Genomic DNA, 26,990 nt, shown 5'->3' on the forward strand with positions numbered 1-26,990 from the left:
ACCTAATAATTTTGCTTCCTCTACTTGTTCTATTAATTTACTTCCTTGAATTAAGTGAAGCCTGGGTGCATTTCTCATATTGAGTATAGAACCTATTGCCATGCATTTTGTTTTCCCAGTATTAATAATTAATTTATTATCTTGAATCCATTGTGTAATGGAAGCCATTTCATCATTTGAGATGCTATTCAGTTGACCTACAGTTTGTGCAGATGCATATACTGTTGTGTCATCTGCATAAATAGCCATGGTTGCATATTGTAACACCAACGAAAAATCATTGGTAAAAATAGAAAATAACAAAGGTCCCAGACAACTGCCCTGGGGCACACCACAGTCCATCAGTCCAACCTCAGAATAACTTCCATTAAAATAAACCTTATACTCTCGATCACAAAGATAACTTTCAACCCATTTCACAGCTGATGATGTAAATCCATACAATGTTAATTTATCTAATAAAATATTATGATCCAACAAATCAAAAGCCGTGGTGGTAGTTCCTGAAACAACAAAAAACAAACATATTGACAAATCTCTGAACGTTACAATATACTTACATGCAGGTTTAAGTAATTTTGAGTAAAGGATTCATTCATCCTAAAAAAAACTACTACACACCAACAAATCTGAAATATTTGTCACTTGTTTGTTTACCAGGCATTTTTTAAAAATCTACTCTTGTTGTGCAATGTTTCGATCGTACAGATCTTCTCACATTACACATTTACACATTTCAAAACTGATGGAACAGGGCGCTAATCTGAAGAGTAGTTGGCAGTATCTCCAGGCAACCATTTATATATCATCAGGAAAAAATATGCAATCACTATAAGCAATTAAAGCAAGAGAGAAATGACAAGAAAATAAATAATAAATGACAAATAAGAAATAAAAGAAAAATTGTAAAAAAAAAAAAATCATTGCCTTAGCCCACAAAAGGAGGAGTTTAATTTTCACCTTGCTTCCATTTTTCTTTCCTTATGATAGTGATAAAACAATATTTTTAGGTCATAGGTGGACATAATATGTTGGAAAACTTACTCTATAACTATTTACAGGTAACAAAACATGATGTCCAAAACATTTGTAATAATTACCCAATTTAAATATCTCCAGCAGTTTTCGTTGCTGAATAACAGGCAACAGCTCTTTGATGTCCTCTTGTTCTACATACTTCAGGTCATCTACACATTCAACTCCAGAGCTTTGAAGTATGGAAACAAGCTTCTGCTGGATTTCCTTAGACACACTGGGCAACGCCCTGAGGATGATGTCCCTTATAGCCTCACCTAAGGATGACATTGATCTAGAAAGTAGGGACAGAATGGTGCAAGATTAGCAGCGACATACCCCAAACGATATATTCAGGGCGTGGGTATAAATCAAACAGGTCTTCTTGTTTGACACAGCAGCAGGATTTTGGCATGGGTGTGACATGATAAGCACCAATGTAGGGAAGATGAGTAGCCTGATGTTTCTCAGTGATAAAATAAACTGCAGTGTTATTACAAACAATCCTTTGGTTGATTTTCCAACTGATAAGCCATCATCATTATGACCTAGCACAACAATCATGTTACTGCTATTCAGTCAATTCATGGACGGGCAGTTTACGCGTTTCGACCACTACACAGCCTTCATCAGAACATAATACAACAACAGGGCACAGGTGTACCTAATAAGGGCTGAAACCAGGTCACATGACCACATCACCTAAAACAAGACATCACTAATGAAATAACAAAGTTTAAAAACATTGACAATAAAGAGACCAGAAGAAAGAGGTAATCATAGACAATACCCATGTTTCCACAGCGCCCTTAAAATGGAACCGTTGTGTACAGCATAAGATAAATCTACAACGCCCCTCAACCTGAAGGAATAGAATCTACACAGTACATCACTAACAGGCAGTGCAATAACAAGAAAGTCAGATACTCATAAAAACACTGAAAAGTCCACCTCCTCATTGAGGCTGGAAACACAGTAGCTTTTAGAGTCTCAATCCAAAAAGTTTCTCTTTGTGCCAAAGTTCTTAGTCTGTCACCACCTCTGTTGGTTTTGGGGATTACTTCAATTGCCATCACAGTGAGCTGGTTGGGGTTACAACAAATGGAATTTTTGAAATGTTTGGCAATCAGGTAATTGAGATTTACAGTCCTTATTGCATATTTGTGCTCTGAGAATCTGTCTAACAGTCTCCTTTTGGTAAGTCCTATATAGAAACAACCGCATTTGGAGTCCAAACGGTATACGACATGAGTAGAATTACAATTAGCAAAGTGTTTACAGTGAAATGTTCTGACTCCAGATGAGTCCTTAAAGGTGGTGGATTTGTTGATGTGTGAACAATGGTTACAGGATCCACACTGGTAAGTTCCCATGGGTTTTTGAAGAAATGTCTGTGGTTTGATAGCAGGAAGATAGTTTTTTACCAGTTTATCTCTGAGTGTAGATGCCCTTTTAAACGCAAATTGTGGAAGTCTGGAGAAGACTGGAGAAATGGAGGGATTGCTCTGAAGGATATCCCAATTCCGCTGAATGATCCTTTTAATTTTGTACGACTGACTGCTGTATTGGAGAGTGCAGAATATGCTGTAATCACCCCTTTGCCTGGGCTTAGGCTTGACGAGATGTGTTCTTTCAATAGATTTAGTTTTCAAAAGTGCTTGATTTAATGTTTTGTTGCTGTAGCCTCTTTGTTTGAAGCGCCTGTACATGTAATTTGATTGTTTCTGAAATTCTGAGTCTATATTACATGTGCGCTTGAGTCTCTGGAACTGTCCAAGGGGAATGTTGGAAATAAGGCTGGATGGGTGGAAAGTGTCAGCTCTGAGGATAGTATTTCTGTCTGTTGGTTTTCTGTAGATTGTGGTACAGAGAGATCCATCCGTGTCGACGTAGACATTCAGATCCAGAAAATTGATAGACGTCTGACTGAACTCCAGGGTCAATTTGATGTTAGAATTGGTGCCATTTAGGTAATGGTGGAAGTCCTTTAACTGTTGAGCAGAGCCAGAGAAGACAAAAAATAGGTCATCTATGTATCTGCCATAGAAGTGAATGTACTGTCTGAAGGAATTTGCGGGATTCAACACATACCGTTCTTCCAGAATCCTAAAAAGAGGCCAGCGTAGTTCAGTGCATACGCAGCGCCCATTGCAATCCCTTTTATTTGTCTGTATAGCTTATCCTGAAATAAGAAGATATTATATTCAACGTCCAGCGAGTCAGATTAACAATAAAGTCAGTGGGAGGGTTTTGATTATCAGGCCTTTTTGTAAATATTGTTGTAAAGCCTGGAGGCCCCCAGAGTGGTCAATGTTTGTATACAGTGCCTCCACGTCCATAGTGACAAGAAAATAATTAGAACTGTAGTTAATTTCGCCAAGGATATTTAAAAACATGGTTTGTGTCCTGTAGATATGAGTCCAGGGACTGTGTCAAAGGCTTAATGTAAAAATCAATATATTTTTGATGCGGGCTCAGTAATGGTATCGATTCTGTTTATGATCATCTTCCTGGAGGATCATGGAGATTTTTGTGAATTTTTGGCAATAATTAAAAAGTAGCCATTTTAGTACTGGTGGGTGACAAAAACTTGTACTCATCGGAATTAATCCAGTTGTGCTCTAAGGCATTGTCCAGGATGCATAGCAGATCATGTCTAATCTGTGAAATGGGGCTGATTGTGAGAGGGCTGTAATAGTGTCTGAGTTGTCTAAGGGCCTCTTGTATATATTGATGCTTTACCCCACACCACAGTAGCTCCCCTTGTCCGCTTTCTGATTATGATGTCTTCCTTGTTTCTGAGCCATTGTAAAGCCTCCCGTTCTCCCTGACACAAATTGGACGGAATATGTCTGTTGGAGTTCGGATTGAGACTCTAAAAGCCACTGTGTTTCCAGGCCTCAATGAGGAGGTGGACTTTTCGGTGTTTTTATGAATATTGACTTTCTTGTTATTGCACTGCCTGTTAGTGATGTACTGTGAGGACCACTATTCTCTATTCCTTCAGGTTGAGGGGCGTTGTAGATTTATCTTATGCTGTACACAACGGTTCCATTTATAGGGCGCTGTGGAAACATGGTATTGTCTATGATTAACCCTTTCTTCTAGCCTAGCCATGCTATACCATGTTTCTGACGACACAAGGGTCATAGGGAGAAGCTCGACAGGAGGGAGCGGGCTAAAAGGTTGTCTATCAAATCCCTCTGCAGCAATTGGGGTAAGTATACAACCAATAGGCTACGAACCAACATTAGGCTGACGTAGTTTCCAGAGCACGGCCGGATTTGTGGGCTAAGTCCCATTAGCTTCCCAACCAGGCGGAGTTGCAGAGCCAACTGGTATATAAGGATTTGCCCTATCCTGTCGGCATAGTCCAAATACGTCTTTCTTCTCAATGAAACACTTCAGTGCCGTCCTTTGTTTATCTTTCAAGTTGAATTTTAGCTTCAAATCTTTAAGGGCTGTGGCCAAAGCCGAGTCGAAAGATAACTGTTTATTGTGCGCTGGTTGTTTCTGTCAGAATCGTCGCGCCTCTGTCGTCACTATAGTTATGCCCGCCTTCTGACTCTACACTTCATGGTGATTGGTCGGCCAGTTTTAGGAGAATCCAGCCTCGAGCCTTATGGAGGGTAACTAGACCCACCCTGGCAGAGAATTAAATTTGTTGCCGTGGGTTGTCTAGCGCGGCTAGGCTATCTTTCTTCTGGTCTCTTTATTGTCAATTTTTTTAAATGTTGTTATTTCATTAGTAGGCACACCTGTGCCCTATTGCTGTATTATATTTTGATGTGTCTGTGTCGTGGCCGAAACCCGTAAACTGCCGTCCATGAATTATTAAAGGGCTTTTAGGAACTCGGAGTGCCTCGGATCTCTCTTCTTTTTGTTACTACAGGTCTTGGAGCAAATGTTGCCATGTTTTCATTTTGTATGTTCACTGCATTCAGTACAAAATAAATTGTAACCTGTCAAACACTGTAAAAACTTAAATCTCAAATTTACTTTACAAGTCTAGAATGACAAAAAGTGGCGAACGACTAAATGGTATGTTGTGTTAAGAATATAACTTACATTTCACGATGTCTGGTTTCCACCAATGAAATCAACAATTCCTCTTAGACAAAGCTGAAAAATAATAAAATGCAACTTCAGCAGTTAGCGAGCTGTAAAGTGTTTTTCACTTTTTACCCAAAAGAGGGGAAAACACCACAAATACTGCAGCAACTTATACTAGCAATTAACATTTGCTGATGCTAGTAGGGTTGTACATAACTTGGCTTCACAAAAGCAACCAAAAAATTGAATTGAATATATTAGGACATAAATTTGAAACTAGACCTGTAAGCAGATGCCCGGTTACCTTCAGAAAATAATGTTTAAGTATCTGAACTTTCCTGCTAAATACACACCATCTAATATGCTCTCTTGTGCAGTAGGCCTACCCTGCGTGCTTGGATTATGCAAATTAAGCATAAATGAAACATAGCTCGACCTGTCCAGGTGTCACCTGCCTTCACCCGAGTCAGCTGGGATAGACTCCAGCACCCCCCCATGACCCTAGTGAGGATAAAGCGTGTATAGAGGATGGATGGATGGATAGATGAAACATAGCTCACAAATTCAGTTACCAGGTTCACAATCCAAGTTTCAAATACCGAAAAGTTGTTACTAACTTTTTGTCGTGGTTGCTGAGAGGGAGGATCAATGCTGATTTGAAAGTCTTTTGTGCCATGTGGCTCACTCCAAAAAAATACTGCATCCACCACCGTTATATTACAGCAGCCTACTGTCAACTGTCATTCTTCTTTGTCTTAACCTTTTTTCTACAATCAGACACATAATTTTGTCAAAAATCTACCTGACATGTTTTGATGGACCTGTCCGTCATTGGTCTTTTGCTCCAAAAAATGTTTCACATTTGGCACTATGTTAACCGTATTTTGGAAAAAACATACACCATCCATCCATCCATCCATCCATCCATTTTCTTCCACTTATCCGATGCCGGGTCGCGGAGGCAACAGGCAAAGCAGGTCGCTCCAGACGTCCCTCCCCCCAGCGACGTTTTCCAGCTCTTCCTGGGGGATCCCTCCAGCGAGTTCTGGGTCTACCCCGGGGTCTCCTCCCAGGCGGACGTGCTCGGAAAACCTCCAAAGGAAGTCTCCCTGGAGGCATCCGAATTAGATGGCCAAACCACCTCAACTGGCTCCTTTCGATGCGAAGGAGCAGTGGCTCTACTCCGAGCTCCCTCCGGATGTCTGAGCTCCTCACCCTATCTTTAAGGCTGATTCCAGCCACCCTACGGAGGAAGCTCATTTCGGCCACTTGTATCCGCGGTCTTGTTCTTTCGGTCACTACCCAAAGCTCATGACCATAGGTGAGGGTTGGAACATAGATGGACTGGTAAATCGAGAGCTTGACCTTACGGCTCAGCTCCCTCTTCACCACGACGGACCAGTACAACGCCCGCATTACTGCTGATGCCGCACCAATCCGTCTGTCCACCTCTCGCTCCATTTTCCCATCACTCGTGAACAAGATCCCGAGATACTTGAACTCCTACGTTTGGGGAAGCAACTCTTCCCCAACCTGGAGGGAGAAACCCACCGGTTTCCGTCAGAGAACCATGGCCTCAGACTTGCTGATCCGCATCCCTGCCGCTTCACACTCGGCTGCACACTGTTCCAGTGCGTGCTGAAGGTCATGGTCTGAGGACGCCAATAAAACCACATCATCCGCAAAAAGCAGAGATGCGATCCTGAGGCTCCCAAACCGAAAACCCTCCCCACCATGACTGCGCCCTGAAATCCTGTCCATGAAAACCACAAACAGGATTGGAGACAAGGGGCAGCCCTGGTGGAGTCCAACCCCCACCGGAAACGTGTCTGACTTAGTGCCGAGTATGCGGACACAGCTCTCATTTTGGTCATACAGGGACCGAACGGCTCGTAGCAACGAGCCCGGGACCCCATACACCTGCAGTGCCCCCCACAAAGCCCCTCGAGGGACACAGTCATAGGCCTTCTCCAGATCCACAAAACACATGTAGACTGGCAGGTCATACTCCCATGACCCCCTCAGCCAGCTCCGCAAGGGTAAAGAGCTGGTCCCCTGTTCCAACTACCGGGACGGAATCCGCATTGCCCCTCCTGAATCCGAGGTTCCACAATCGGTTGGAGCCTCCCTTCCCAGCGCCCTAGAGTAACTTTCCCGGGGAGGCTGAGAAGTGTGATACCACGGTAGTTGGCACACACTCTCTGGTCCCCCTTTTTGAAAATAGGGACCACCACCCTGGTCTGCCACTCCACAGGCACTGTACCTGATGCCCACGTGCCATTGTATAGATGTGTCAACCAGGACAGTCCAACAATGTCCAGAGCCTTCAGCATCTCAGGCCGAATCTCGTCCACACCAGGCGCCTTGACACTGAGGAGCTTCTTAACTACCTCGGCGACCTCTGCCACCGATATGGATGAAGATCCCCCCGAGTCTTCAGGCTCTGCCTCCTCCATAGAGGACGTGTTTACCGGGTTCAGGAGTTCCTCGAAGTGCTCTTTCCACCGCTCGACGATATCCCCAGTACGGGTCAACAGTTCTCCACTCCGACTGTGCACAACCTGAGCAAATCCCTGCCTCCCCTTCCTGAGGCGTCGAACGGTTTTCCAGAACTTCCTCGAGGCCGACCGAAAGTCCTTCTCCATGGCCTCCCCGAACTCCTCCCACACCCGAGTTTTTGCTTCCACAACCGCCACAGCTTCCGCCCTTTTGGACAACCGGTACCTGTCAGCTGCTTCGGGAGACCCCTGAGCCAACCAGGATCAAAAAGTCTCCTTTTTCAGCCTGAAGCCTCCCTCACTGCTGGTGTCAACCAATCCTTGGATTGCCGCCACGACAGGCACTAGTGACCTTCAGACCACAGCTCCTAGCAGCTGCTTCTGCAATGGAGGTTTTGAACATGGACCACTCAGACTCCATGTTCCCAACCTCCCCCGGGATGCAGGAGAAACTCTTCCGGAGGTGGGAGTTAAAAACTCTACGAACAGGGCCCTCTGCCAGACGTTCCCAGTTCACCCGCACTACACGTTTGGGTTTGCCAGGTCTGTCCGGCAGTCTTCCCCGCCATCGGATCCAACTCACCACCAGGTGGTGATCAGTTGACAGCTCTGCACCTCTCTTCACCCGAGTGTCCAAAACATGCGGCCGCAGGTCTGACGATACGACTATAAAGTCGATCATCGACCTTTGGCCTAAGGTGCTCTGGTACCAAGTACACTTATGAGCAACCTTATGCTCGAACATGGTGTTTGTTATGGCCAAACCATGACTAGCACAGAAGTCCAATAACAAAACACCACTCGGGTTCAGATCAGGCAGGCCGTTCCTCCCAATCACCCCCCTCCAGGTTTCTCCATCGTTGCCCACGTGAGCGTTGAAGTCTCCCAGGAGAACTATGGAATCCCCGGGCGGTACCCCTTCCAGGACACCACCCAGAGACTCCAAGAAGGCCGAATACTCCGAACTGCTGTTTGGCGCATACGCACAGACAACAGTCAGAGTTTTCCCCTCTGCAACACGAAGTTGCAGAGAGGCGACCCTCTTGTTCTCCGGGGAGAACTCCAACAAAGCGGCGCTCAGCCGGGGCTCGTGAGTATCCCCACACCCGCCCGGCACCTCTCACTTTGGGCAACTCTGGAGTAGGAGAGAGTCCAACCTCTCTCCAGGATTCTGGTTCCAGAACCCTTGCTGTGCGTGGAGGTGAGCCCAACTATATCTATCCGGTATCGCTCCACCTACCGCACCAGCTCAGGTTCCTTCCCCGCCAGTGAGGTGACGTTCCACATCCCCAGAGTTAGTCTACACCACCAGGGGGCGGCACGCCCAGGCGCCCGCTCCTGCCTACTGCCTGGTGTACATAGCACCCGACCCCAACTTCCTGCCCTGTAGGTGGTGGGCCTACTGGGTGGTGGCCCTGTGTTACTTCTTCGGGCTGTACCCGACCGAGTCCCACGGGACCCCAAGGCTTGGCCACCAGACGCTCTCTTGCGAGTTCCCCCCCCAGGCCTGGCTCCAGGGGAAGGCCCCCGTTTCCCTAACCCGGGCGAGGTAGCGGCTTCACCATTGACTGTTTTCATTGGGGTCTTCTGAATCGCTCTTAGTCTGGTCTCTCATCCAGGACCAGTTTGCCTTGGGAGACCCTACCAGGGGCTTATGCCCCGGACAACATAGCTCCTAGGATCACCGAGACACTCAAACCCCTCCACCGTGATAAGGTCGCAATTCGACGGGGGAAAAAATAAAATAAAATAAACGTACACTACTGTTGCAATTTGGCTGCATTTTTATAGTAATTTGTTACAGTGTAGGAATACGATTTTAGAATCCAAATCATTAAGTTCATTCCTAACCTGCTTAATTTTCTGAAGTTTGTGTAAACCTGCAGTTCCATGATATGAATTTAAGCTTTACTCTTTGTACTAATAAAGTACTTTAGATCTCCATCTGATGCAACTTTTACTCTTTAAAGGAGCTGAACTACAGTGGATGCTACAGCCCACATCCACCACCCTGAGTGAAAACATTCCTCCTACAGATTCTACCTCCAGTTATCTCCACTGACTGCTCCATTGTGAGGGTTAGTCTACCACTCTCTAAAATAAACTCAACAGGAAATGCTCTGCTGCACTTCCTGATTCTAAAATAAACACCAATCTGCAACCAGTGTTCTACTCAAAGACATATTGATTGGGTTACTTCAACTAGTCATGAGTGGTCAGGTTCTGGTTCTTTATATGCTAGCAGGAGTCTAACTGGATGAATCAGTGTTGGATCTTTAGGTTCTGCTGATGGACCACGTCGTATTCTTTCCTCTGCTTGCAAATCTCCTCAGACAGATCAGAGTTCTTGTATTTAATATCTTTGTTCACCTGGGCAGCACAGATCACCTACAGTTTGGTCCTATGGTTGAGGAACTTCATTACTAGCTTTCAGGATGGGGAGTTAGCATCCCTCTTCTGTCTGACCCGATGCGCTCTCTCCAGAACTATTTGGTTTTTGATCTTCAGTACTTATGGGATCTATTTTTCTGAAATCAGCATGGCTCTGGTCCTTTAGTCCCCTCTTTCAGGTTCACCAAGTTATTTACTGACCTCATCTCCAGGTCTGAAGCTTTGTTGGAGGCCACCAGTGTTTGAACTTTCGCTCTCAGATTAGCCGCTGATATCTGTAGCTCGGATTGTGACACTCTTTCAGTCCCATATCTCTTTCCTCATTCCAGGAAGGGCATCATTCTATCGAGTTTGGAGAACTCAGACTTCATGTCGTTAATTACCTTCAGTCTAGTTTCTGCTCCTCTTAGGACACCTCCGTTTTCCTCTTCCATATCGCTGTTAGCTTTCTGAGCTACACTGCTAGTGATGAAGCTACTTAGCTGTGCTTGCTTCCTCATTTTCCCCGTTTCTATTAGCTGTGGCTATCATTGTTCTTAGCAGAGTATTTGCTGTTGCATTTTTCTGCAGAACCAAGTTTTCATTGCTTATTATCAGAAGTTGGTCCTACCAGGGTGCTGCTATAGCAGAAAATGGCATTTCCTTCCTTTAACCCTTTAAGCTTCAGTCAATTCCAGCCGTTTTCAGTACAAAAAATCGCTAATATTCTATTTTTAATTTAAAAAAAATGACGAAAAATACAGGGAATATTGGACGCACATCGCGAGGTGCATTTCCTTGAAAACGACCTATTCATGGATTTTATACCGACTTCAGGACATGTTTTGGACAAAATAGTTTACTGGCTTGTGTCATCTGGATGTAAAAGGTTGGATTATGGCCGTTTTTTGTGGAATCTTTTTTTCTGTGTGTAATAATGAACCCGGAAATGTGAGTCGCGCTGTGTGTGTTGAAGCCGTGTATAGAGAACGGATGGAATGAATATTCGTTGTCGGACAAATGTGTTTTTCTCACCCGCTGTGGTAATCACATCTGAAAGTGGTTTATACCGGCGGATTCACGAGAATCTAAGCTTTCCATCGGCGTATAGTGTTTGTATAATCGGGTTTGCAGCCGTCGGACATTCTTGAAATTCCTATGCAAATTAGTAGGTGTACCGCCGGCGGTACACCTACTACGCACTGAAGCGTAAAGGGTTAACTCAGGACTTTAACTTCTAAAGGAGGATGTTTACCTTCTAACTCAACTCTGCTTCTGACTGAAGAAACTAAAGTAGACTCAGAAATAGTCCAATATCTTTATTAACAACCACAGTCATTGTTCTCACATTGTGACAGTTTATATAAAATAGCTAAAGATCAGAACAGTCCTCTGGTGTTACATCACATTCAGCTGCTTCATTTGATTATTGATTACTCCTTAAGAACAGCAGTTTCCTGATCATTTGATCATCTAACAATGCATTTATTGATTACTATATTTCTGTACAGACAGCAAAACTTTTCGCTGAACTGTTTAAACCTAATGACTCCCACTGTCTCATCGAGCTTCTCTTCGGTTACCAGTGGTTCTGACTGCATGATGTGGTGGTAATCTGATTGGTCAGAGGGCATTGAGGCCACTCCTTCTGTTTCTTTGAGCTCTTTCAAGCCACGCCTCGTCTGACATCGTCCATCAGTGGAGACCATGCCCTCCTTTAGGGACACACCCTCTTTTTGTCCAGAGACGGAGCTTCTCCCAGCAAACCTTCACACACCAAACAGAGTTACTTAGAGACATTTATTGATCCGTTATTTGATCGCATTGATGATTGCAGCATTAGAATGCCTACTGCAGCTCACATAGTTATTGAAGCTAAAGCTGCTAATGAACCTAACACAGCTAATGCAGCTGTTAATGATGCTAAAGCTGCTAATGGAGCTAACACAGCTATGCAGCTGCAGATGTTAATGATGCTAAAGCTGCTAATGAAGCTAAAGCTGCTAATTGGGCTAAAGCTGCTAATGATGCTAAAGCTGCTAATGAAGCTAAAGCTGCTAATGAAGCTAAGCTGCTAATGAGGCTAGTGCTGCTAATGAAGGTAAAGCCGCTAATGAAGCTAACAGAGCTAAAATAATTTAAAACTATTAATGAAGCTAAAGCTGCTAATAAGGCCAATGCTGCTAATGAAGCTGCAGCTGCTAAAGACGCTAGGAGAGCTAAAATAACTTAGCGCCATTATTGAACCTAAAGATGCTAATGAAGCTAAAGCTACCAATGAAGCTAACACAACTCATGCAGCTGCAGCTGGAAACCCCTAACCCTGAATTCATTTATAATTAAATTTAAAAAGAAAAAACTTTAGCATGTTTTTGCTTTCCAGATGATGCTTAAATAAATGGAGATTGTTAATTTGTCTATTACACATAGAACATCCATCCATCCATCCATCCATCCATCTTCTTCTCTTTATCTGGGGTAGGGTCATGAAGGCAGCAGATGAAGCAGGTCATTCCAGATGTTCCTCCTCCCAGCAACACTTTCCAGCTCTTTCCTGGAGGATCACGAGGCGTTCCCGGGCCAGATGAGATATATAATCCCTCCAGTCGGTTCTGGGTCTACCCCTGGGTTCTCCTCCCAGGAGGACGTGCTCAGAAAAACTCCAAAGGAACTCTCCCTGGAGGATCAGAATCCAAACCACCTCCACTGGTTCCTTCAGAGGTGAAGGATCAGCAGCTCTACTCTGAGCTCCCTTCAGATGTCTGATCTCTCCTATCTCTAAGGCTGAGTCCAGACACCCTACAGAGGAAGCTCATTTCAGACGCTTGTATCCATGACCTCATTCTTTGGGTCACTACCCAGAGCTCATGACCACAGATGAGAGTTGGAACGTAGATGGATGGTAAACTGAGATCTTCTCCTTCAGGCTCAGCTCCCTCTTCACCACGACGGTTTCAGTACAAACACCTTCTTACTGCTGACATTTCCAGCAGAGAACCATGGCCTCTGACTTGGAGGTTCTGGTCCATATCCCCACCGCTTCACACTCAGCCACAAACCGCTCCAGTGCTGCTGAAGGTCTGAGAACTAAACAGAACCACATCATCTGCAAAAAGAAAAAATGTCATCCTGAGGTGCCCAAACCAGACACCTCCTCTCCCCAGCTGATCCTTGAGATCCATGAAGACCACAACCAGGATCAGAGACAAGGGACAGCCCTGGAGGAGTCCAAAACCACTGGAAATGAGTCTGACTTTGTGCTGAGTATGAGGACACAGCTCTCACTTTGGTTGTACAGGAACTGAATGTCTCTTATCAGATAGCTGGGTAACCCATACTCCCTCAGTACCCCCACAGAGCCCCTCAGGGGACACGGTTGCAGACTTCTTTAGATCCACAAAGCACATGTAGACTGATAGGTAGAATCCCATGACCCCCTCAGCAGCTCCATGAGAGTAACGATTTGATCACCGTTCCGTGACCAGGAGAGAATCCACATTGTTCCTCCTGAATCTGAGGTTCAACAATCGGTTGGAGCCTCCCTTCCAGCACCCTAGAGTAAACCTTCCTGGGGAGGCTGAGAAGTGTGATATCCTGGTAGTTGGAACACACTCTGTGGTCCTCCTTTTTGAAAATGGGAACCACCACCCTGGTCTGCCACTCCACAGGCACCATACCAGATGTCCACGCCACATTGTAGAGACATGTTAGCCAAGACAGTTCAACAATGTCCAAAGCCTTCAGCATCTCAGGGCGAATCTCGTCCACACCCAGTGCCACTGAGGAGCTTCTTAACTACCTCGGCGACCTCTGTCACGGATATGGATGAAGATTCCCCGAGTCTTCAGGCTCTGCCTCCCTCCACAGAGGACACGTTTACCGGATTCAGGAGTTTCTCAAAGTGCTCTTCCATAGCCCGACAATGTCCCCAGTACAAGTCAACAGTTCTCCACCCCAACTGTACACAGCCTGAATAAAGCACTGCCTCCCCTTCCTGAGACATTGAACGGTTTTTCCAGAACTTTCTCGAGGCCAACCGAAAATCATTCTCCATAGCCTCCCCGAACTCCTCCAAGGCAAGGCAAGGCAAGGCAAATTGGATTTATATCGCACATTTCAACAACAAGGCATTCAAAGTGCTTTACACCCAAGTTTTAGCTTCCACACTGTCGCAGCTGCAGCTCTTTGGCCAACCGTACCTGTCAGCTACTTCACGCAACCACTCAGAATCCATGTCCCCAACCTCCCTTGGGATGCAGGAGAAACTCTTCCGAGTTGAGAGTTGAACCCCCCCACCCCACCCCACAGCAGGGTTCTCTGCCAGATGTTCCCAGTTCACCCTCACTACACGTTTGGGTTTACCAGGTCTGTCCCGGCAGCCTTTCCCGCCATCAGATCCAACTCACCACCAAGTGGTGATCAGTTGACAGCTCTGCACCTCTCTTTACCTAATAGTCCAAAACATACGACTGCAGGTCCGATGATATGACTATAAATCAATCAGGTGGTGACCCCGTGTCCCAAGGGGCCCCAAGGCTCGGCCACAGGTGCTCTCTGGCAAGTATGTATTGAATGTGCACAAACTGGCATTGGGGGAATGGTGCACTATCTCCACTGCAGACTGCATGAAAGTGGTGTGATGCGAATTTATGACAATAGGCATCAAGAGGTTAATGAAGCTAAAGCTGTTCATGAATCAAAATTGCTAATCAGACTAATGCTGCTAATGAAGCTAAAACATTCATGAAGCTAAAGCTGCTAATGAAACTAAAACACTCATAAAGCCAAAGCTGCTAATTGAAGCTAAAATACTCATAAAACTAAAGCTACTAATGAAGCTAGACTGCTAATGAAGGCTATGCTGTTAATGAGGCTAACACAAGCAAATGTAGCCACCACTAGCTCCTAGCTTACCATTTCTCCTCCACATCTTCGATGGTGTCAGGCAGCGCATGTTGAGAGTCTCGGGCAGGAAGCACGCGAAGCAGCCGGCGAGCACTGCTGCACCTCCATACACCAAACTGGGCAGAGCAGGGAGTATCTGGGAAATGTAGTCCATCAGCACTATCAGTAACACATCCTGCATATTATGGGATGTGAGTATTGAATCAGTTCTGATTAAATGATTGGGACCAGCTGCTGGGTCTTTATTGGATAATCTGCTGGGTTAGTAAACAGGTTCAGTACAGTGACATCAACCTCATCCAGGATCAGGACAGCGGGGGCCGCCATGCTGCCGACTCTCGAAAAGGTGGAGACGAAGCCCATTCCCGTCTGCCTGAACACAGCGCACAGATCATGTGATCAATAAGTCATGATCAGCTGATGAGCAGAAACTGTGACACCACTGCAAAGCACAGAGTCTCACCTGATGACGGTGGGGTAGAGTTCTCCGGTGTACAGGTAGACGGTGGTGAAGGAGGCCGACGTAAAGGCTTTACCCAGGCAGGCCAGGACCGTCCTGACGGTCTGCATGTCTGTAGGGGGAGACAGGTGAGATCAGGTGAGACCAGGGGACACTAGGTTTAGGTCATACTGAGGACATGCTGGTACAGGTGAAGATCAGTTACCTGACGGGACAAAGATGTTGGCGAAGATGATAGCGGCTGACAGAAAGAGGCAGCCCGCCTGGGAGATCCGCCTCCCCAGGTAACTGAGCGTGGCCAGAGCAAAGAATTTGGCAGGAATATCAACAGCTCCAAAGATGATCTGCATCAGGTAAATACTCACCTGGAACAAGAAACAGCCAATAGGAAAGTAGCTTAGTGTGAACCAGCCAACAGAACAAGAGCTCAGGATGAAGAAGCCAATAGGATAAGCAACCAACTGGAATTAAAGCTTGAGACTCGATAGACAAGCAGACGGATGGACAAAGAGACAGGTGGACAGGTATTATGTGACTCACCCCGAATTTTCTGCAGGTCCATCGCCAAACCATAGTAGGCAAAACTAGTGGAGAACCTGTAGAGAGGTAAACAGGTAGGACAGGTAAACAGACAAGACAGGTGGGACAGATAGACAGGTAGGTAGACAGTGCAGTGATAAAGTATTCTACCTTGTATTTGTCATGGAAATGTTTCAGATCATCAAATTAGTTTTATTATCAGACAAAGACAACCCAAGAAAACACTCAATGCAGTTTTTAGACGATGATTTAGTTTATTGAAAGAGAAATGTCGTCCAGACCATTTTGTTCTGTGTGGAAAAGTTATTGCCCCCCTGAGCTACCATCTACCAAATGACCAGGTTCATTTGTTCACTGGGTTCAGGTTCTCCATCAAAACCTACAGATGGTTCCTGCCAGGCTAGTGGAACCTAAACATCACTAGAGAGAACCTGTGTTCATTGTGAAGCAGCTGAAGGGTCTCAGAAAGCAGCACATGATGCCACGTTCTACAGAGATTCAAGAACAGATGAACAAAGTCATGGACATCCATCAGTCTGGAGGGTTCCAAAACCACTACTGAGGCTCTGGGGCTCCAGAGAACCTCAGTGAGAGACATTATCCACAAATGGAGAAACATGAAACTGTTATGGTTATGGTCCTGCTCCTGCCCTTTGTCTCCCCTTTTCCTTCCCTTCCCCATTATTGTCCTTTGTGTGTGTTTTTGGCTTGTGTGTCTCTGTCTCCCTCTGTCTGCCAGCCTTCCCTCTTGTCTCTCTCTCCTGGTCACTCGTCCTCCAGCTCTGCCAGCTGATTGCCCTCAATTGGCTTCAGCTGCAGTTCATCAGTCAATTCCACTCACCTGTTCCCTCAGCCATTTAAGCCCTCTGCTTCCCTCTGCATTTGCTGGTTCACTGTTTGCCATCACACGGTGCCAAAGCCTTTGTTCCCCATCTCTGGACTATGCATGTTTTTGGACCCTTGTTGCTTTTTCCCATTCATAGATTTCTCCCCTTGGACCCTGCCTTTGGATTACCTCAGTTTGTGTTTGCTCCTTCATTTGAGTTCCTCTGTTGTGTGAGTACTTCCCCTCAGCTTTGATTGTATTGAGCCTTGTAGCACCATAGCGTTAGTTAATTTGGTTTTTGCTCTGCTGTCCCAGTTCTAGTCGTTATAGTTGTGTTTTTGGAGTTTTTGTTAAATAAAACCCTCTTCATTATAACCCTTTAGCCTCTGTTTGTGTCTGCGCCTGGGTTCTCCACCCCCCACCCCACCCCCCACCCCCAAATCCTAACAGAAACACTGGAGACCCTTCAGGAGTGGACCAACTACCAACATTTGTCCATGAACATGCGCATGTAATCCAGGAGGTCACAGAAGAACCCAGAGGAACATCTAAAGTTCTGCAGACTTCAGTGTCCTCAGTCAAGGTCCATCTACATGGTTCCACAGTGAGGAAGACTTTGGAGAAAATGGATCCATGGAGAGTTAAAGATCAAACCTCTGCTGACCTAAAAGATAATAAAGGTTCACCTGGTGTTAACAATAAAACATCTGGATGATCTCCAAGACTTTAGGAGAACATCCTGAGGACTGATGAGTCAAAGGTAGAGCTTTCTGGAAGACATGGGTCCATCTGGATTAAAGCTGATACTGCATTCTACTAGAAGATCATGGTACCAGCAGTGGAACATGGTGGTGGTGGTGAGATGGTTGGAGGACCTGGAGGACTTGTCATGAACTCTGCTCTCTGTCAGAAGAACCTCCTGGAGAACATCCACCATCAGTTCAAGACCTAAAGCTCAACACTAATGGACCCAAAGAACACCAGAAAGTTCACCTCTGAGAGGCTCTACAAGGACTAGATGAAGGTTCTGAAGACCTTCAAAGATCAGCTGATGATCTAAAACCATCTAACGTGACTGAATGAAACTGTTCTCCAGAGAAGAGTGGACCAGCACTCCTCCATGGAAGTCGAAGATGATCCCAGCTAGAACAAACATCTACCTGCTGCTGTCAAACCAGTCATCAGGTTCAGGGGTGGGGGGTGACTTTTTCCCAGGGGGGATCGAGGTCTTCAGTAAATCTGGAATAAATCATCGTTTCAATCTGCAGTCAGTGTTCTGTGGGTTTCTCTGTCTAACAGTCAATGAACATAAACATCAGTTTGATGATGAGAACAGGTGGACAGGTGGACAGGACAAAGAGTGGACAAGTGAACAGGTGGACAAGACAACAAGTGGGCAGGTGGACAGGACAACAGGTGAACAGGTGGACAGATGAACAAGTGAACAGGTGGACAGGAAACAAGTGGACAGGACAACAGGTGGACAGGTGGACAGGACAACAGGTGGACAGGTGAACAGGACAACAGGTGGACAGGTGGACAGGACAACAGGTGGACAGGACAACAGGTGAACAGGTAGACAGGACAACAAGTGGACAGGACAACAGGTGGACAGGTGGACAGGACAACAGGTGGACAGGTGAACAGGACAACAGGTGGACAGGTGGACAGGACAACAAGTGGACAGGACAACAGGTGGACAGGACAACAGGTGAACAGGTGGACAGGTGGACAGGTGTGTTTCTGACCACACAGCGATCAGACAGATGGAGATGCGTCTCATCCCTCTGGTCTTCAACAGGTCGAATGCTGTGAACGACGAATGACTCGACTCGATCTCTTTACTCATGTGAGAGTGGAGCACCTGCAGTGACAGGTAGTGAGCTCAGCTTCTGATTGGACGATACACCTTCATAGGTAGACAGACAGGTACGTTACCTCCAGCGTTAGTTTGTTGACCATTTCTGGTTTTCCATTGATTCGAGCTACTCGGTGTAGAGTCTTTAAGGCCTCCTCTGACCGACGGTTCAGAACCAACCAACGAGCCGACTCAGAGTACCACCTGGCCAATCACAGAGCAGACAGAGACAGCTGACCAATCACTGAACGGAGACGGCTGGCCAATCACAGAGCAGACAGAGACAGCTGACCAATCACTGACCAGCTGTAGGTGAAGAACAGGAACTGAGGGGCGCAAACGACCACCTGCAGCTTCCTCCAATCTCTCAGCCAATAGGCAAGCCCCGCCAGGATCATCTGACCAAAGGTGAAGAAGAAGGAGGTGAGCGTGCCCACTATAGTCCTGGATTTGGTTGGGATCCATTCCACCTCTGCAGACAGGTAGACAAGAGACAAGTCAACAAGTAGACAGGTAAATGCTCAGGTAAAAAACTACATAGGTAGGCAGGTCCCAAGGTAAAGAGGTAGATAGATAAAAAGTGAGCTGGTACAAAGGAAACAGGTAAACAAGTAGATAAGTACAAACACAGACAGGTGGACAGGTGGACATGCGGACAGGTGGACATGCGGACAGGTGGACATGCGGACAGGTAGACGGGTGGATAGGTAGACGGGTGGACAGGTGGATAGGTAGTTATGTGGACATGTGGACATGTGGACAGGTGGACAGGCGGACAGGTAGTTATGTGGACATGTAGACATGTGGACATGTGGACAGGTAGACAGGTAGACAGGTGGACAGGCGGACAGGTAGTTATGTGGACAGGCAGACAGGTGGACATGTGGACAAGTAGTTATGTGGACATGTGGACAGGTGGACATGTGGACATGTGGACATGTGGACAGGTAGACATGTGGACAGGTGGACAGGTAGACATGTGGACAAGTAGTTATGTGGACATGTGGACGGGTAGACAGGCAGACAGGTAGACAGGCGGACAGGTGGACAGGCAGACAGGCAGACAGGCAGACAGGTGGACAGATGGACAGGTGGACAGGTGGACAGGTGGACAGGTGGACATGTGGACATGTGGACAGGTACTCAGTGAGACGCCGTTGAGGATAATTCCAGAAACCGCCATCCCACTCAGAAACCTGAAGATGCAGTAGGCGGAGTAAGACGGAGAGAGGGCGGAGCTACAGCCCAGCACGGCCAGCAGCAGGTACGACCAGATCAGGACAGACCGACGTCCAAACCTGAGACACACGCAAACAACAGTCTGACTGTGCTGCACACCTGAGACAGGTGAAACGTTTACCTGACAGATGAGTCTCACCTGTCTGATAGGCCGCCGAAGACGATGGCACCTGTTAAAACTCCGCCCATATAGATGGTCTGAATCATCTGTTTGAGAGGACGGAGGGAGCAGACGAGACCCCACTGAAGGACAGACAGGTAGACAGACAGACAGACAGGTAGAGAGTGCATTGTGTTCAACGATAGTAATTAATATTCATGTTGGTCAGACTCATTAATATTCATGAGTATCCCTGTCGTTACCTCGGAGACGGTCGTGGACAGAAACTCGGAGCGGTCAAAGGTCCATCCATCCAAACAGCCTTCGGTTGGCAGCTGGCTAATGTTAGCCGAGCTGTTAGCGGCCAGGAGCTGCCACTGAGGCTCCACATACCTGAGCAGGTAGAACACAAGGTGATGTCACCGCCAGGTCATTTGTCATTGTCATTGTATTTGGCCCCAAACATCTTAGAAACTCGCTTTCAAAGCAAATAGTTACTCTGGATGGCATCACATTGGCCTCCAGTACTACTGTGAGGAATCTTGGAGTTATTTTTGACCAGGACATGTCCTTTAACTCACACATAAAGCAAGTCTGTAGGACTTCCTTTTTTCACCTGCGTAATATTGTAAAATCAGGAACATTCTGTCTCAGAGTGATGCAGAAAAACTAGTTCATGCTTTTGTTACTTCCAGGCTTGACTATTGCAATTCCTTATTATCGGGTTGTCCAAATAGCTCTCTCAAACATCTACAGTTGATCCAAAACGCTGCTGCGAGAGTACTGACAGGAGTTAGCAAAAGAGATCATATTTCCCCTATACTTGCTTCTCTTCACTGGCTTCCTGTTAAATCCAGAATAGAATTTAAAATCCTTCTTCTGACATATAAAGCTCTTAATAACCAATCTCCATCATATCTTAAAGATCTGATAGTACCTTATTATCCTAGTAGAACTCTTCGCTCTCAAACTGCAGGCTTACTTGTTGTTCCTAGAATTTCTAAAAGTAGAATGGGAGGCAGAGCCTTCAGTTATCAGCTCCTCTCCTGTGGAACCTGCTCCCAGTTTGGGTTCTGGAGGCAGATACTCTCTCTATTTTTAAGACCAGGCTTAAAACGTTCCTTTTTGACAAATCTTATAGTTGGGGCTGACTGGGTGACCCACAGGGGTTCGGCTTGTGTCTTCATTTGCACAGCTGACTCCCTCTTGGACGTCCCTTCGTTCTGCCTCTAGTCATGCTGCTATAGGCCTATAGGCTGCTGGGGGACTTCTCTTGACGCACTGAGCCCTTCTCTAGCTACCTTTACATTTAATATGTATACCGTTATTGCAGTACATTCACTCTGTTTGCCCCTGTGCTATTTCTCCGAGTGTCCCTGGTCCCAGAGCTGGATGCTTCAGATCTGTGGTTGATGTTCCACCAGCTGGTCCAGTCTCCATCATGTCCACTGTGGGATGCTGCTGCTGACCTTCCTCCAGCCCTCTGCTTCCAACTCCCCTTTTCCACCAGTCAACTCTGCATTGCCTTCACTATACTGTTATGCTAACTTACATACTGTTTGAATTTTACTGCTAGCTATATATGGAGTATGTTTAATGTCAGAGCCGTACATCATAAGAGTAAACTATGAGTCAGTTTTCAATGTTAGCTTATACTTTGTCTGTGTCACATATCCTGTCATGCATGTATCCAAATGTGTGTTGTGTTTTCCTTGCTTTCCCACCCCTCCCTCTTCTCCCATCCCTCCCCCTTGCCCTCTTCTGTCCTTCTCAACCCGCCCGGCTAGCAGGCAGATGGGTCCCCCCTATATAGAGCCGGGTTCTGCTCGAGGTTTCTTCCCTGTTAAAAGGGTGTTTTCCTGCCACTGTCTCCTTTGGGCTTGCTCTGGGGGTCAGGCATATGGGTTCTGTAAAGCGTCTTGAGACGATTTGACTGTAATTGACGCTATATAAATAAAATTGAATTGAATTGAATTGAATTTGTCAAGACACACAGCAAACAGGAAGCAGCTGTCACCTCCTGCAGCGGTCCAGACGACTTCCCGAAGAGTCTGGAGGAATAAACACCCTGAGCAGCTGCTGCTCCTCCACCTGAAACAGCCAATCAGAGTCATCCATCAGACCAACCAGCCATCACAGTAAAGACATGAGCCATCAGTGAATCTGACACCAATGAGGCGGGTTACCTGGTAGAACAGTGACAGGTTGTGCAGGCTGTGATTGGTCGGCAGGCTGCAGTGGTGGGTGGGCATTCCTGAGATGAAGTTGTTCAGCAGGTTCTGGCTGGCCATCATCAGACCAGGAAAACTGATCAGAGTCACATGAAGCCACTGGTACCTGCCAAAGCCGCCCACCTGGACAGGTGAGAACAGACAGAACACATCACACATCTGGACACACCTGGACACATCTGTAGCACCTGGACACACCTGTACCACCCAGAGACACCCGAACACACCTGTAACACCTATACGGACCTGTAACACCTGGATAAACCCAGACACACCTGTACACATCTGGACACACTTGTACCACCTGTAACACCTGTAACATCTAGACACACACCTGGACACACACTTGTATCACCTGTAACGCTTAAATAAACCCGGACACACCTGTAACACCTGTCGTGTGTTTCCTGCTCGTTGTCTGGCGTCACATGAAGCTGAAGGTGATAATTATAAAGCTACAGACGTGTTCCTTCATGCTGCTCACAATAAGAGGAACTGATTAAATTATTAAGAGAATAAAGGATGAAGTGATCAAAATAAGCTGTTGTCATGGTGATGGAGTCAGTTTTAGTTTACTCGTAGTTTTATTCTTTCACCTGCTTGATGCTGATAAAGATACAGAAGCTTCATTAGAGTGGGTCATTGGAGAAGCATCTGGTTCTACTGGAGCTACTGGTTTTATTTTGAAAGACCAACAAAAGAAGGTTCTGGTGGATCTACTGATTTTATTTGAAAGACCAACAAAAGAAGGTTCTGCTGGATCTACTGGCTTTATTTTGAAAGACCAACAAAAGAAGGTTCTACTGGATCTATTGGTTTTATTCATAGACTGTATATAAAGATGGATGTAGCATCTGGCTCCAGAAATGAAGCCAACCCAGAAGTGTGAAAAACTTGCAATATCCCGCCGTCCTCTAGGGTTGGCTCCAAAAAGCTTTTTCTCCATAGACCCCAATTCATTTTTGGAAAAAATAAAATGTGATAGACTGATGTTCTACAGCTCAGGATTTTTCCCCGTTAGTTTTCATGGTCAAAATGAGAGATCAGGTGGCCGATCTTAAAATAAATCAGTACTGAATTTTAAATAAATCACTAAAGTTGGCGGAGCCAGGGGGCGTGGCTATACTTGATTGACAGGCCGGGAAAAGAGAGTCTTCAGCTCTCAGTCTGCCCCGCCCATAGACTGGTCCTGCCCCTAGTTGCTCTCCGGTCCAGCCTGTTTGATGACGCTTTTTACGTCACTGGCTCCAAAAAATCCAAAACGGCGACCAGGAAGTAGCAAAATCCGGTCTTCATTTTCTCGGCATTGAAACCAACGGGTGACGTCACAGATAGTTCACGCCTGGCTTTATTCTGAGGGTGTTTCCAGACAGCTGACTGGTCGGTCGCAGTTTAACGACTGATCTGTTATCTGGAGCAGCTCAGGTGTTCAGCAGCCGTTACCATGGTGATGGAACCACCTGCGTCATGCTACCTGGACAGGTGTAATCAGATTACTCTGTCTCACCTCTTCCAGTAGGTCAGTGAAGCCCATCTCAGCATCAACAGCAGGACGGTTCTCAGGACCTGAACCTCATCAGAACCCAGCCTGGAAACAAGTAAACAAACAACAAACTAATCAATAAACATACTGACAGATAATCTAGAAGTAAACAATAAACATGTAAACACAACTCTAAACAAGTAAACAATAAACTAACAAATTACTAAACCAATTACAAACATACTAATAAATAACAACAAATTAATAGTATATTAACAACCAATAAACAAATCAACAATAAATACTAATAAATAACAAACAAATAAAACAACAATAAACAAAAAATATGCAACAATAATTAATAAACAAACATTCAAGGGAGCAAAGTGAAACACGAATGCTATTTCAGACCTCCAAACGTCCCAAACCTTCTACAAACGTCCCAAACCTTCTACAAACGTCCCAGACCTTGGTGTTCTCCCTTCGTTCACTGCAGCTGTTTTACTCTAAAATGTTGAAATATCTGCATGGAGTCTGGTGAGAGTTCTTAAAGGATTACGGAGGCTTTTCTCTGGAAATCAGTGAAACGTACTCACAGTCTGGAGGCTGCCGGTCGACTGGAAGGACAGACGGAAAGACGGACGGATAGAGGGACGGCTGGAGGGACGGAGGGGGGTGAGGACAGTCTGCAGCTGAATGGATGACTGATCAGTAATATGTCAACACGTCTCTGATCCATTATCACCTTTCACTCATTCCAGACAATAATACACACTTCAAAACCTTCAAAAATCTTCACAAGCCCTCTTCCAAACTCCTACAGGCCTATCCTCGAGTTATCCAGGTTCCTCCAGGCCCCTCTAAGTCACTCCAGGTCCCTCCAGGTCCCTCCAAGTTTCTCCAGGCCCCTCCAGGTTTCTCCAGGTCACTCCAGTTCCCTCCAGGCAGTAAACTCTGTTTGTTTTCATGTTCTTGTTTCTTGCTGATTTTTTCTCTGCTGGAATTCCTTCAACTGATTTCAGTCAACAAACATGTCAGCAGGTTACAGACGGAACGCTGCAGCTGGAACCCAGAGACCTGAACACGCACACGCTTACATACATGTTTATTTACATGTATGTACGGAAACACGCACATGCTTACATACATGTTATTTACATGTATGTAAACAGACACATCTCCATATGTGTTTATGTACATTTACGTAGCATGTGCATGTTTACAAGTTATGCACATGTATGTAAACAGGAACATTTACATGTGTTTATGTACATGTATGTTAGCATGTAAATTTCCTCTCAGACACCTGTCTTCTATTTCTGGTTTCTTCAGGTGTAATCACAGTCAATCATCAGTAAACAGGAGATACACCTGTTTACTGATGATCCAATCAGGTGTGAGCAGTGCAGGTACAGAAAGCTCAGTCAGACTTTAATTCAACTTTAGACCACAATGAAAGTTTCAAACCTTTGAGTTTTCCTCAGCATGTTGTTACCCAGGATTGATTGTTTCTGATGTTTTAATCTGGGATGGTTGTTTCTTGGGCTGCACGGTGACATAGTGGTTATCACTTTGGCCTTGCAGCAAGAAGATCCCCGGTTCAAATCCCTGGGATCTTTCTGCATGGAGTTTGCATGTTCTCCCTGTGCATGCGTGGGTTTTCTCTGGGTACTCTGGCTTCCTCCCACAGTCCAAAAACATGCTGAGGTTAATTGGTTACTCTAAATTGTCCGTAGGTGTGAATGTGTGTCTGTATATGTAGCCCTGTGACAGACTGGTGACCTGTCCAGGGTGTCCCCTGCCTTCACCCGAGTCAGCTGGGATAGACTCCAGCACCCCCCATGACCCTAGTGAGGATGAAGCGGTTTATAGAGAATGGATGGATGTTTCTGATGTTTTAATCCTTCTTTAGCCTGACAGCTTCCCTCACTGCTGGTGTCCACCAGCAGGTTTTTGGGTTGGTGCTGCTACTGGCATTGGTGACCTTCTGGACACAGCTCCTTTTACAGCCTGGTTGGCTCAGGGCTTGCCTGAAGCAGCTGACAGGTAGCGGTCGGCTGAAAGGGTTTACAGCCGAGTGTGAAGCGGTGGGGATGTGGATAGGAACCTCCAAGTCTGAGGCCATGGTTCTCTGATGGAAACCAGTGGATTGGTCCCTCTGGGTTGGAGGGAGTTACTTCTCCAAGTGAAGGAGTTCAAGTATCTCAGGATCTTGTTCATGAGTGATGGGAAAATGGAGCATGAGATGAACAGGAGGATTGGTGCAGTGTCAGCAGTAAGAAGGCTCACCATGGTGGTGAAGAGGGAGCTGAGCCTCAAGGAGAAGATCTCAGTTTACCATCCATCTACGTTCCAACCCTCACCTATGGTCATGAGCTCTGGGTAGAGACCCAAAGAATGAGATCATGGATACGAGCGTCTGAAATGAGCTTCCTCTGTAGGGTGTCTGGACTCAGCCTTAGAGATAGGAGGAGAAGATCAGACATCTGGAGGGAGCTCAGAGTAGAACTGCTGATCCTTCACCTCTGAAGGAACCAGTGGAGGTGGTTTGGATTCTGATCCTCCAGGGAGACTTCCTTTGGAGGTTTTCTGAACATGCCCTCCTGGGAGGAGACCCCAGGGTAGACCCAGAACCCTCTGGAGAGATTATATATCTCATCTGGCCGGGGAACACCCTGGGATCCCCCAGGAAGAGCTGGAAAGTGTTGTTGAGAGGAGGAACATCTGGAATGACCTGCTTCATCTGCTGCCTCCATGACCCGACCCTGGATAAGAGGAAGAAGATGGAAGGATGGATGGATGGATGTTTCTTGATTTCTGCTCTCATTAGTGAGCTCCACTTGTTCTTCTTGGTACGACAGTGTGTCCGTCACACTCTGAGGGTTTTGGCGTGGATGGTTAACCGGCTGTGGAATCATTATCAGCTGTAGTTTGCTCCACTCTGACCTGTTGGACTCCTCTGCTGCTTCTTGCTAAAGTTTAAACCCTCAGGTGAACCTTCACTTTCCACTCTGTTTAGTTTTCCTGCAGTAACTCTCAGAGCTTCACATTAAAAACCACTGCAGTTCATCAGGATCAAGAAATCCACCAGGACGATACTGATGTTTAGATGAAGCGTCTGAAAAGCGTCCAACCCTCTGGTTCATGTGTTTCAGTGCAATAACAGCTTTAAAAACCAGCGGGGTTTCAGCCCAGAAAAGAAAGACTTCACACAGATTCAGCTTGATTTCATTTATTAACACAGATTAAACAAAACACTGAGAACCTGAAGGCATCGTGATGTGTTCAAGAACAGCTCACAGTCCAGACAAATTAACCTCTATATCCAAGAGGTAATTGTTTAAAATATGATTAAATACAGTCCACACACACACACCTACACACACACACACGCACACACACACCTACACACA

At 46.0% G+C, this 26,990-nt stretch overlaps 2 protein-coding genes and 2 long non-coding RNA genes across 10 annotated transcripts in view; 2 read left to right on the forward strand and 2 right to left on the reverse strand.

Moving 5' to 3' along the window:
- Positions 1-14,818: 14,818 nt before the first annotated feature.
- LOC110970577 (solute carrier family 22 member 6-like) lies at positions 14,819-24,451 on the reverse strand. Its single transcript, XM_051937724.1, is given in 16 exon segments — positions 14,819-14,886; positions 14,889-14,976; positions 15,135-15,213; positions 15,304-15,412; positions 15,506-15,660; positions 15,837-15,896; positions 18,415-18,530; positions 18,605-18,728; positions 18,828-18,996; positions 19,668-19,822; positions 19,903-20,006; positions 20,127-20,256; positions 21,881-21,954; positions 22,050-22,217; positions 23,602-23,682; positions 24,174-24,451. Coding segments are annotated over 15 exon segments (1,611 nt in total). The 5' UTR covers positions 23,629-23,682; positions 24,174-24,451; the 3' UTR covers positions 14,819-14,833.
- LOC127530590 (uncharacterized) lies at positions 17,935-18,458 on the forward strand. Its single transcript, XR_007937234.1, has 2 exons — positions 17,935-18,106; positions 18,234-18,458. It is a non-coding gene; the product is annotated as an uncharacterized LOC127530590 (long non-coding RNA).
- Positions 19,021-19,654, forward strand: LOC127530588 (uncharacterized). The gene is made up of 3 exons (XR_007937231.1): positions 19,021-19,159; positions 19,200-19,599; positions 19,640-19,654. It is a non-coding gene; the product is annotated as an uncharacterized LOC127530588 (long non-coding RNA).
- Positions 24,452-26,793: 2,342 nt separating the features above from the next.
- zgc:110540 (deoxynucleoside kinase) overlaps positions 26,794-26,990 on the reverse strand; it is a 17,943-nt gene continuing 17,746 nt past the window's right edge. For 3 of the 7 annotated variants that reach the window (XR_007937170.1, XR_007937171.1, XM_051937723.1), the window contains one exon: positions 26,794-26,990. This exon is cut by the window's right edge. The gene's annotated coding sequence lies outside the window, so the exon portion shown is untranslated. The other 4 variants (XR_007937169.1, XR_007937168.1, XR_007937166.1 and 1 more) reach the window with 2 other exon arrangements.

Source organism: Acanthochromis polyacanthus, chromosome 17 (genome assembly GCF_021347895.1).
Source record: "Acanthochromis polyacanthus isolate Apoly-LR-REF ecotype Palm Island chromosome 17, KAUST_Apoly_ChrSc, whole genome shotgun sequence".
Lineage (NCBI taxonomy): Eukaryota > Metazoa > Chordata > Actinopteri > Pomacentridae > Acanthochromis > Acanthochromis polyacanthus.